The sequence below is a fragment of the Anabrus simplex genome, chromosome 12 (assembly GCF_040414725.1).
Source record: "Anabrus simplex isolate iqAnaSimp1 chromosome 12, ASM4041472v1, whole genome shotgun sequence".
NCBI lineage: Eukaryota > Metazoa > Arthropoda > Insecta > Orthoptera > Tettigoniidae > Anabrus > Anabrus simplex.
The window spans coordinates 24,272,290-24,285,416 of record NC_090276.1 but is presented as its reverse complement, the minus strand read 5'-3'; the positions used below and the strand labels follow the sequence as shown (position 1 = coordinate 24,285,416).

Below are 13,127 nucleotides of genomic sequence, written 5' to 3'. Positions count from 1 at the left end.
TCTACATTGTTAATGTAAATCGGTTTTTACATAGTAGCGTGTATAAATGTACATACTTCTCAGTACAGGACCAAGCTTACTCACTGTGTAATTTAATGTGTGCTCAGAATAAAAAGCAAGTTCAAGGATAATTTGTTCTTCTGTATAGTGTGAAAGATCTCACAAAAATAAACTTTTAAGTTGTGCATGTATATTGTGCTTCTTGTATACAACAATCATCATCATCATCATCATCATCATTGTCACCGGTGGTGAGTTGATAGTCGGCGGAATCATTTTTGACTTGACAAAAGAAACTAAGGAACTACCATTTTTTGAAGAATTCGACTAAATTTTTGTTGTAAAAATTTGTGTGTTTTATTTCTGATGAAGTTGTATTTTAAAGTATTTTCAGGACTCACTGAAGAGACAATTATGTACTTAATCATTGACATTGATATTGGAGATCTCCAGTAATATGTTTGTTTGTAACCCATTTTTTGTATCACCCTGTAGTGCCACGTGGAGGCTTCGATCACGAAATCGCTGAGTTTCGCAATCGAAATCTCTAGAATGAATATCCTACATGACCATATTTGGTGCTGTAATTCTATTGGTGAAAATAACACTAATTTGTATTGGTCAAACTTCGGATCGAAACATAGGTAGCTTCCCTGATTGGCTGTTTGAGTATTTCCCAATTTCCGGCCTTTTGGCTCCTTAGCTAGAGCAAGGCTCTGTTCAGCGTCTTTGGTTTTCGTACGTCGTAACGATCGGACGCACCTTGTAAGGTGGTCCGCTCACCGGCTCCAGCCATCCCGGGGTAAGCATGTTTTCTGTTCTCAAGTGTTAACTTAAAATGTAAATTCATTCGTTCGGAGTTTTCACCGCTTTTGATTTGTAATGCCGTAGTTCGTCAGCTAGGCATATCCTTTTTTTTGGAGGCAATTCCTTTTATAAACTTTTGTGAATATTGTGAATATGTGAACTTTAATTTTTTTTTTTTCCCCCCCGAGTTGCTTCCAGTAATTCCGTATCAATTTAGTGCACACCTGTTGAGCTTTGAGTTCCTCACTGATGTGTATTAGGAGAGGACTGCTTCTCTATAGGCCTCTGCGCTAAATTTAATTTCTGTTGTTCCCTTCCCTTGTAACATTTGTCAACTTGCCTTATATGATGTTTGTAATTAGGTCATTGTCCCCTTTAAATTTTCATTGTAAATTTCAACATTGAAATTATGCTCACTTATTTAAATGTCATTGTAACTTTGTGTAAATATTCACTTTCCTGAGAAAAACACTGATAGGAACCTCGTGGTTCGATTTGATTTTTTTTCTTAATTAATGATGTTATCTAACCTTGTGCACTTCATACCTTGATTCAATTCTATATGTTAAATAAATTAGACAAAGGGTTAATGTTCTCACGTTTCTTTCCCTACAACGTCGCGTAAGATCTCGTCCTCTAGGGTTTCCCGGCCTGCTTCCCATACTTCCTTTCTCTAGTTGTCATGTTGGTTATCCTGCGAAGCCACGTGTTTGTAAAAAGGTAAAATGTTTTCCTGTTTTATCATCGGCTGATGTCGTTCTGTAAGGTTTGTTATTTTGCATTAACAAATAATTACGTGTTTTATATGTACCTTGTATTATGTGCTCCCTTCTGTGTAAAGGGGGGGGTAACAATCATCATCATCATCATCATCATCATCTCCTTTCCCTTTCTCCAGCTCCTGTTAGGACGGGGCATTTCTGGCACCTCTCCACCTTTCTCTCTCCTTCCATCATTCCTTTTCAATCCCTTCATACCGGTCCTGGTTTCTTCTTCTTGTACCCCTCTTTATTTAATTGATCCACCTCGTTCTAGGTTTTCCTCTCATTCTCTTTCCCTCGAATATCATCTCCATCATCTGTTTTGGTATTCTTTTTTCCTCTGTCGTCTTCACATGTCCATATCATCTTAGTTCATTCCTAAAATTCTGTCATTTAGGTTTTCTATTCAGACTTCCTTTCTAACATCTTTGTTGTTCACTCTCTCTTTCCTTGTTTTGCCCATCATCCTTCTTAGGTGAAGCCTCTGTAGCTAAGACGGCAGTGCGCCAGCTGTCACCGCTGGGTTCCATGGTTCAAATCCCGGTCATTACATGTGAGATTTTTGCTGGACAAAGCAGAGGCGGGACAGGTTTTTCTCCGGGTACTCCAGTTTTCCATCATCTTTCATTTCAGCAACACTCTCTAATATAATTTCATCTGTCAATCATTAATTAATGCCCCAAAGTAGTGCGATAAGCTTCGGCAGCCATTAACTCCATTCCTGACCCGGTGGGTTTTCATTTTTCTCTTCTTAGGTATTTCATTTCAATGGCCTGAATTCTACCCTTGTTCCTCCTTGACAATGTCCAGGTCTCAGCCACATAGGTCAATATTTTGTGCATTATCTCTTTACACTTCCTTGGTATTTCCTTATTCCACACAAGTTTTCCTCCACTCTGGTAGAATGCACTGCCATGTTGTATCCTCTTGTTAATCTCCATGGCCAGCCTTGTATTCTGCATTAATTCACTCCTTAGTATTTGAAACCGTCCACACCTTCAAGGTTTTGACAACCAATTTTTACAATGCCTTTCCGTGTGTCTTTCCCCTCTTGATATCATCATGGTCCTACATTTCTCTGCACTGATTTTCATACTATACTTCTCAATGATGTTCTGATCTGGAAAGAAAATGAAGCAGAAGTACAGAAGAAACTAAATCTTTGCAATAGCAAGTTTAAAGCATAAGGACTAAACATCAGTAACATAAAAACTGTTGAAATGGATATCAACAGGAAGGGCACAGATTCAAACATTTTCCTGGAGGGAACTCTGTTACAAGCTGTTTCTAACTTCAAATACCTTGGAAGTATCATTTCAAAAGATAACACAGTAAACCAAGAAATACTTCATAGGACTCAGAAAGCTTCTCAATTTTATTTTCAAGTGAGAAATCTACTCTGGGATGATAAAATACCACAGTAAGCACAATTGACCATGTTTTATAGCTACTTCATTCCAATTTTCACAAAGGAATCAAAACCTGTACCCTGCATAACAAGGCAAATAGTAAAACAGAAATTAAATTCATCAGAACAATGAACCACAAGACCAGGAAGAACAAGATTACAGATGAAGCAAACAGGAAGGAGGCTGGCATTAAAATACTTGTTAACAAGCTTTTAGGAAGACGCAGCCTACAATGGTTTGGACATATTATGAGGATGGACAGAATGAGAACAGCACGGAATTTCTTTGACAGAGAAGTGAAATGGGAGAGGCCAATTGAGAGGTCAAGGAATCGATGGATAGACACAGTGAAATCGGAGGTCAGTAAGAGGAATGCCAAGTGGGAGGTCATAGAGGACCAGAAACTATACTTTGACAGGAAGTACTGGCGAGCGCTTGTACACCACACACGGGAAACTGGGGCTGGAAAACATTGATGATGATTATGATGACTTATCAATTTTCTCATTCAGTGTATCAAGTTGTTATACTTCTTTGCTGTTTGCTTCCCAGACTATAATGTCTGCAAATATTAATAACTTCACCTTCCTATTCCAATATCCTTCCTTTGTCTCCTAAGAACAACTTAATTTTACCAAATTTATTCCTTTCTTTTTTCACTTAAAATGTGCCCTATCCATTTATTTTCAAAGTTTACAAATTTCACATTAAAATACATATCTTCTTACCTTGGACTGTTACCTTCGATAAACATTCCCAAGAGTTGCAGCTGTAAAGCACTATCCCCAGATTACAGCAAACTATGATCACAGGACCTGGAGCCAGTATGGACCTTTTAAAGGAAAAAGAAGCTTAATGTCATAAAGCAAGAAGGAAAATATTCCACTTCATATATTTAACTTCTATAACTCAACGTATCCAACATCCATGAACATGGAAGTCCCAAAAAGTGAGAGAGAGAGAGAGAGAGAGAGAGAGAGAGAGAGAGAGAGAGAGAGAGAGAGCGCATATGTTTTTTCTTTTTTCTTTTTTCCCCTTATGCCCAGACACTTGGCATTGGCCATGATGATGGGCGATTTGCGATCTTTGTTTCTTTGTGGTGCACCATCTATGGTCAAGGAGTAAGAGAGGCAAAGTACATGAGTTTCTGTGTCCAGTGTGATGAGTGAATTGTGTTACATGTTGTGCAGTGTGTGGTGATGATAATTATCATCATCATGCATGGAGAGGGTGAAACCCAGTGTGGTCCATAGTCTACTCCTGTTGTACAACACCAAGCCATCTGGTCAAGGCTTAATGTTTCTATCTGACAGTGTCATTTGTAGTCACTCTATATCAGCACTGCACAGAGGTTTGCACATGAACCCAGACTTTTAGCACACAATCTAGTGATTAAGAATATACCATAATCTTTCCTACCCTACTGGCCCTGCTGGTGAAATTATTTTCCACCAACAGGATCCAAACCACCTAACTACAGAGTCAGACCATTACGCCTCAATGCCTCAACGATCTTTTCCACAAGGCAGGCCAAGGTCTCAAAAAGGAATGAATATGCTTAAAGTGAAGAATACTTATCAAATGAAACAGTAGACATGAAAGCTAAATTTCTAACTATCATAGAAGTTTTTACAAACATTTTAGGAATAACAGGATTACATATGTTACTCTTGTACTTTGGACACTGTTCCCCCCGACATCTTCTGGTTCTTTTATACACAACACTGATATTGTTCAGAAATTAATGATTCAAATGTGCACATTCATCCCTTACCACTTTTCATTAATTGGGAATGACTGACCACTGATGGTCACCACAAAAAAAAAAAAAAAAAAAAAAAAACAACTCATGTTGCAAGTACCATCTATAAAAATAAAATAGATGTCTACACTTTGATCAGAATTGTAAAAAAATGAACAAATTGGTATTTACTGTATAAATAAGAAGGAAATGCCATTTTTAAATTTGCATCTTATCTGTATGTATGTAGGCATGACGAATATAAGAACAAGTGTGAGGACTCCTCGAGTTCAAGCGCGCCCCGCCAGGCAGCGCTCGAGTGGGCAAGCTCCACAGTACCGATCAGCTGGTCTCAGGAATCATGCCAGAGGAAACGTATTACTCCGTAACTGATAAGCATACACACTGTCTTTCAAAAAACAATGAGAGATTACAATTAAAACACCACGGCGGTGTACAATGGTAAAAATCATACATGGGAATAAGAGCTACGGCCTTCATCACATGTTGCGGGAAGCACAGGTTACAGATAAATAGCACAGAACTCCCAGTACACTAAGACAAACGCCAGTGAACTGTTTAAAGGTAATACTCTACATACCGTACCAACTCAATTTGTCGGTTACGGGACTTTCGAAAGCTTGCGTAAAGATTTGGCGGTAAATTAGGGAAAATGTGAGGCACTGCTCCTGGACGTAACTTCTATCTCACACCAGAGATATCCCCTTTTTCACCATTCACTATAAAATTATCTGAGTTTACTATCAAATCATCAGGGATGTGAACATGACAAATTCTGCTATTACGCGTTAACTCAGTATTCTTCCGTGGAATAGCCCTGGCCCATTTTTCAAATTGATTTCTATCCTTCCGTGGTGAAAAATATGGCATATCATCAACTATTCTACCATAGCCTGACTTACAGCCAGGCGTAAAACAGTACGACATGCTGAACTATTAAATTAATCAAGCCACATAAGATACATGCTTGAAGTTCACAACATGAAGTGAACAGAGTTTAGGAACTGAATGCATAGAAAAATCAAAATTTTCACTTAAATATCTCGCACAGTAACGTCTCCCGCACTTTTCTATACCCGTCTTACCGGAACTACCGGAGCACGTGTTGGATATAGTCGCTCTCAGTGCTCGCATTGGCGGGACCACAAACTACCATGCTATAATGGCTGAGTCCTCACACTTGATCTTATATTCGTCATGATGTAGGTATGTATGTGCATGCATCACGAGAAAATGGCTGATAGAATTCAACTGAATGAAAAATCTATATTTAAGGTCAGAGGAAAAGGCACTGAAATCTAGGCTTTAAATCATTTTATTAACCCTGGGTGAAACAGTAGTTTAGGGGAAGGTGTGACAATTCTTAAATCATCATCATCATCATCATCATCATTTCCCTTTATCCAGCTGTAGCCGGGTAGGGGCAAATATGGTTCCTCTCGACTTTCTTCGGTCTTTCCAGCACTCCTCCTCCAACACTGTGTCCCAGTCTAGGTTTCTTTCTATAATGCTGCGTTGGATGGTATCCTTCCATCTCAATCGTGGTCGTCCACGGCCTCTCCTTCCTTGGATTTGCATTTCCACCACCTTTTTTGGCATTCTTTCGTCGCTCATTCGCTTTATGTGCCCAAACCTCTTAGTCGGCTCTTCTCTATTCTATCATTCATTTTTTCCACTCCAATTTCTTCCCGGATTTTCTCATTCCTTATTTTGCCTCTTCTACTCTTCTGTATCATACTCCTCAAGAATTTCATTTCGGCTGCCTGTATTCGACTCTCATCCTTCTTTGTCACTGTCCAAGTTTCTGCTCCGTAAGTTGTTATGGGTACGTAATACATCTTGTACATAGTATCCTTTGCTTCCATTGGCACATCTTTGTCCCATAACATATTTCTTACACTATGATAGAAACAACTTCTAGCTTGAATCCTTTTACTAATCTCAGCATCCAGTCGAGCATTCTCCATTAATTCACTCCCCAGTTATTTAAACGTTTCCACTACTTCCAAGGGCTTGTCTGCAAGTCTAATCTGACCTTTCCCTTCTTTCTCCCCTCTAGTCATAACAAGAGTTTTACTCTTTTCTACACTTATTTTCAATCCACATTCTTCAATCTTCCCATTCACCACATTCAACTGTTCTTGAACCTTCCTGTCGTCTTCTCCCCAAATCACAATATCATCTGCAAATAACATCATGTTCATTTCTCTTCCTCCATATGCTGCTTTTTGCCGTTCTCATGATGTCATCCATTACTATTGTAAACAGGATTGGTGATAGAACACTTCCCTGTCTCAGCCCGCTAGTGATTTTGAACCAACTTGTCCTGCCAACTTGTGTTTGCACGCAACTAAAACATTCCTTATTCAATGCCATGATCATTTTTATTAATCCCTGTCCAATTCCTTTTTGCACCAGACTGTCCCAAACTTTCGTCCTAGGGACACTGTCATATGCCTTTTCAATATCAATGAATGTCATCACCGTATCCTTCCCGTACTCCCAATGCTTTTCCATTAGTTGTCTCATAATGAAAATGGGCTCTATTGTTGACCTTCCACTTCTGAAACCAAACTGATTTTCCTGTATCTGCTTCTCAACCCTCAACCTTATTCTACTTTCCAGTATCCTTTCCATTATCTTAGCAACATGGGATATTAGAGTAATTCCCCTGTAGTTCTTCAAAACTTTCTTATCACCTTTCTTGAAAATTGGGATGATTATTCCTTTTTGCCAATCCTCAGGGACCTCCTTATTCTCCCAGACATTCCTGAGAACCCGATATGTCCACTGCAGGCCTACAGCTCCAGCTGCCTTTATCATCTCCACTGAAATTTCATCTATTCCAGCAGTTTTTCCATTCTTCATCTTTCTTACTGCCATTTCAATTTCATTCATTGTAATTTCTTTATCCATTTCTTTGTCAACTAATTGCCTTTCCTGGTCGTCCATTGAATGACTGTCATCCGTTCTTATGTTCAGCAGCTTCTGAAAATATTCTCTCCATCTATTTCTTATTTCTTCTGGCTTTGTTAAAATTATGCCACCTTCATCCTTCACAAATCTGGTGTTTACTTGATCTCTCTTTTTGTTTCTTAAGATACCATACAGTAATTTCTTGCTGCCCTGCGTATCATCTCTCAATGTCTGTGTGAATAAGGCCCAGCTTTTCCTCTTTTCTTCCTCCACTACTTTCTTGGCCAAATTCTTTGCCTCCACATATTTTCTTCTACTTTCTTCAGTCTTAGATGTTTTCCATGCTTTCCATGCCATTTTCTTTTCCTTCACTTTAATCTTTACCCTATCATTCCACCAGTGTGTTTCTTTGTCTTTCACATTTCCTGATGTTCTACCACACACCTTTTCTGCACATCCAACCAGTGCTTCCTTGTCTTTCCATTCCAACTTGTGCATTTAGATCTCCCATCAATAGTACTTCCTTATCTTCTATCTGTCTCTCCACTTCCTCTAAGAAGTCCTCTAGATGTTCATCTATGCAACCAGTTTGTGGGGCATACAACTGAAATAGATCTTTCACGCCATTTTCAATTCTTAAATATCCACGTTAATACTGGTACTATCGATAAATGCAACGGAATAAAAAGTTGTAGAAAAAACATTTCCGATCTTACGAGCAGAGCTATGAAGAATAATAATGGAAAAATGTACTGTTTTATACTTTTTAATCATTTCCTGCATCCTGTTGCTGCTCAGTCTGGTACCAAAGGCTAGACACTCAAGCCTCTGCTGGACAAGACTACTGAAACTTGAAAATGTACTTGTACAGAAGAATGCTCCGAATATCCTGAGTAGAATGGTGGTGGTGGTAGAGATGACGCTTGTTGTTTAAAGGGGCCAAACACCTAGGTCATCGGTCCCTAATAGTAAGAAATGAGACGAAATGTAATGACAATTTAAAAGTTCATAACTCATCCACTGACCAGAATTCAAAATGTGATGATGAAGAATGAAAGGATGAATATGAATTTAAAATAATCAGTGGATCCAATTCACAATATTGAAAGTTAAAAATACTGTAATTCCAGAATCTGACTGCAATTCAAAAAGATTCTTCTTCTTCTTCTTCTTCTCCATTCCCTTTCTAGGTTCTCTCTGGGTAGGGTACCAAAGTCCTCCACCTTACTCGATCTTCCCACCAATTCTCTTCTAGTACTTTATTGCTATCAACTCCTCTATTTGCAATATAGTCCACAACAGAGCTCTTCCATCTCATTCTTTTTTGTTTTTGTTTTACGTCGCACCGACACAGATAGGTCTTATGGCGACAATGAGGCAGGAAGGGGCTAGGAATGGGAAGGAAGTGGCCGTGGCCTTAATTAAGGTACAGCCCCAGCATTTGCCTGGTGTGAAAATGGGAAACCGCTGAAAACCATTTTCAGGGTTGCCGACAGTGGGGCTCGAACCCACGATCTCCCGAATACTGGATACTGGCCGCACTTAAGCGACTGCAGCTATCGAGCTCGGTCCATCTCATTCTAGGACGTCCCCTAGGCCTCTTTCCAGTCAGTGTATCCGTGAATGTTCTCTTTGGTATTCTCTCTCCTGGGATTCTCATCATGTGTCCAAACCATTTTAGCTTTGCTATATCAAACTCTTCTTGAAGTTACCACTCACAGGTAATGCAAACCCATGGTGTTCCTCACATAGGTGTACTCATCACAGGCGACAGTATTACGGTGGTGTTCTGCACATAGTAAGTACTAATCACAGGCAACACAGAACCACGGTGTCTCTCATATAGTGGTACTAATCACAGGCAATGCCCAGACCTGTCGTGTTTCTAACATAATGGTACTAATGACAGGCAACGTAAGCCAGTGGTGTTCCGCGTATAGTGGTACTAATCGTGGGTACAGTAAAACTAGAGTGACAACCCTTACTGTTCACAAAGTTAATATTCCAGTAAAGTTCCACCTTTTCAACACAAATGTAAGTTGTACAAGATGTTGTCTACAACATTTATTTATTTATGGAACTGGTTTTGACATATATAAATGTAATACCAATATAAATGGTCCGTTATTGGACAATACAAAATTTTCCAGCTAACTCATTCCTGGTTGCCAGCGTTTCGCCCCCCGTGTGCTAAGTTGGGCTCATCAGTTGGTAAATAGCACACCCACCAAGACGCATGGCTAGTGCATACTGTGGGGGCCACTACGTAGGCTACTTGGAGCCACCGGCAGTGCGAATGCACCATGAGAGACTTTGTCTCATTGCAAAAAATTGACGCCTGCTTGGCCATCAGATGATATAGATGTTGATTCCCATAGGGAACCTGAAATATTTGTCCTGAATGAGTAAATTTATAATACCAATATAAATGGTCCATTATTGGACATTATAAATTTTCCAGCTAACTCATTCCTGGTTGCCAGCATTTCGTCCTCTGGGTGCTAAGTTGGGCTCATCAGTTAGTACATAGCACACCCATCAAAACACATGACTAGTGCATAACGTGGAGGACACTGCGTAGGATACTTGGAGCCACCGGCAGTACCAATGCACTATGAGAGATGCCTGCTTGGCCATACTTCATTTTTACAAATAGAATTAACAGTTCCATGTATGATGTTATGTATCTTCATATGTATAAAATTTATTATGTACTTGCTCTTTTAGTGATTTACGCTGATGATGACATGTCGAAACCGGATGGATGGACGGGCGGATGGAGGGGAGGGAGGGAGGGATGTTGTTGACAACATCTTGTACAACTTACATTTGTATTGAAAAGGTGAAGCTTTACTGGAATCATAACTTTGTGATCTCATTTAAAGTCAAGAATTTCATGTTTGGTCCGTATTGAGTAGAGATTACAAAACAGTAAGTTAAATTGTACAAGATCCACCTTTAAATACAAGATTAAAATTACAACCTCATTCATTAAATGGTACCAGTTTCGACATCCATAGACGTCATCATCAGGCAAATAGGGTCATACAAAGGTACACATTAAAGTTCAAACACACAAAATTGACCTTCATAATTAAAACTGTCTATAACATGTTAAAATACAAAGCATATTTATGCTAAATGTCCAGGTTTGTATATGTAATTACTACAACTTCAGTTCAGCTTCAGTTTTTTATTTTATTTGTGACTAACAAGTTGTCAAACTACAAGTGCGGCAGACCCAAGCTATGTCCAGCCGGGACTTGGTATTTGGGTGAGACGACACTATGACTCTCTAGTGTTCGGTTCCAAAGGAACATAGAATTTTTCCAAGTGTTACAATTTCTCGAAGTGTTGTAATTTTTCCGAGTGCCACATTTGAACTTGTGTTTTCGAAATAAACTGTGGAAACACAGAATATCAATGCCATATTTGAACATGTGTTTTCTTCTCGTGAAGTTCCGAGAGAAGATAGAATTTTTCAGTGCCGCATTTAAGCTTATAGTTTCTACTTCGTAATAATTATTCACAGACATTGTCGCCTGTAGTGGGACGGAGAACTGGAAATAAGCATTGTGTTTCATGAAATTATATTATTGAGTTCGGAAATGTAAACCATTTGCCTTTTATTTTAACGAACATCAAATGTAGAATTTGGGGCTCACGAACCTTTGAAAATCATTGATTATAGTATTTCTTAATATGTTCTTTTACCATTTTATTTTTTTCTGAGTCATGGCCCTCCTTGTGCTCAGGCGGCTAGGACTATACAATTCACCGGTGGTCCATAACCCGTTAGAGGAGAGATCCTCACTTGGACTATGTGCAAGTAGGGTAGCATCCTGCTTCATGAATTTACCGAGCTCAGAACATTTTAAGCAAGTCTCGGACCTATGGGAGTAATGGAGTCCCACTCCCATTTGACAGGCAAGGGACTCCTTGGAAACAACTTGGCGAACAAAATGGAATTCGATGGGGAGCTATCAATATTAATGGGACTTATGGAAGAAAGAAAGTAGAACTGGCTGAGTCAGCAAAGAGGATGCATTTGGATGTGCTAGGAGTAAGTGATATTTGGGTAAGGGGAGATAACGAGGAAGAGATAGGAGATTATAAAGTGTACTTGACGGGTGTTAGAAAGGGAAGGGCAGAGTCTGGGGTAGGGCTCTTTATCAGGAATACCATTGCACGCAACATAGTTTCTGTTAGGCACGTAAATGAGCGAATGATGTGGGTAGATTTGTCAGTTGGAGGAATTAGGACTAGAATTGTCTCCGTGTATTCACCATGTGAGGGTGCAGATGAGGATGAAGTTGACAAGTTTTATGAAGCATTGAGTGACATTGTGGTCAGGGTCAACAGCAAGGATAGAATCGTGCTTATGGGCAATTTCAATGCGAGAGTTGGGAATAGAACTGAAGGATACGAAAGGGTGATTGGTAAATGTGGGGAAGATATGGAAGCTAATGGGAATGGGAAGCGTTTGCTGGACTTCTGTGCTAGTATGGGTTTAGCTGTTACGAATACATTCTTCAAGCATAAGGCTATTCACCGCTACACATGGGAGGCTACGGGTACCAGATCCATAATAGACTATATCTTAACAGACTTTGAATTCAGGAAATCTGTTAGGAATGTACGAGTTTTTCGTGGATTTTTCGATGATACAGACCACTATCTGATCTGTAGTGAACTAAGTATCTCTAGGCCTAGGGTAGAGAAAGTGAAATCTGTCTGCAAACGAATAAGGGTAGAAAGTCTCCAGGACGACGAAATTAGAAGTACATGGATGTGATTAGTGAGAAGTTTCAAACAGTAGACAGTAAGCAGGTTCAGGATATAGAAAGTGAATGGGTGGCATACAGGGATGCTGTAATAGAAACAGCAAGGGAATGCCTAGGAACAACTGTGTGTAAAGATGGGAAAAGGCGAACATCTTGGTGGAATGATGAAGTGAGAGCAGCCTGTAAACGTAAAAAGAAGGCTTATCAGAAATGGTTCCAAACAAGGGCCAGGGCAGACAGGGATTGGTACGTAGATGAAAGAAACAGAGCGAAACAAATAGTTGTTGAATCCAAAAAGAAGTCATGGGAAGATTTTGGTAATAACCTGCAAAGGCTAGGTCAAGCAGCAGGGAAACCGTTCTGGACAGTAATAAAGAATCTTAGGACGGGAGGGAAAAGGAAATGAACAGTGTTTTGAGTAATTCAGGTGAACTCATAATAGATCCCAGGGAATCACTGGAGAGGTGGAGGGAATATTTTGAACATCTTCTCAATGCAAAAGGAAATCATCATGGTGGTGTGGCGAACAGCCAAGCTCATGGGGAGGAGGAAAATGATGTTGGTGAAATTATGCTTGAGGAAGTGGAAAGGATAGTAAATAAACTCCATTGTCATAAGGCAGCAGGAATAGATGAAATTAGACCTCAAATGGTGAAGTATAGTGGGAAGGAGGGGATGAAATGGCTTC

The 13,127-nt window shown here is 39.6% G+C and overlaps 1 protein-coding gene across 1 annotated transcript in view; it reads right to left on the bottom strand.

The window, feature by feature from the left end:
* Positions 1-13,127, bottom strand: part of LOC136884059 (WD repeat-containing protein 27) — a 140,796-nt gene that overhangs the window by 65,132 nt on the left and 62,537 nt on the right. The window contains exon 7 of the mRNA XM_067156084.2: positions 3,706-3,809. Coding sequence (XP_067012185.2) covers positions 3,706-3,809 — 104 coding nt within the window. The remainder of the gene's footprint in view (positions 1-3,705; positions 3,810-13,127) is intronic.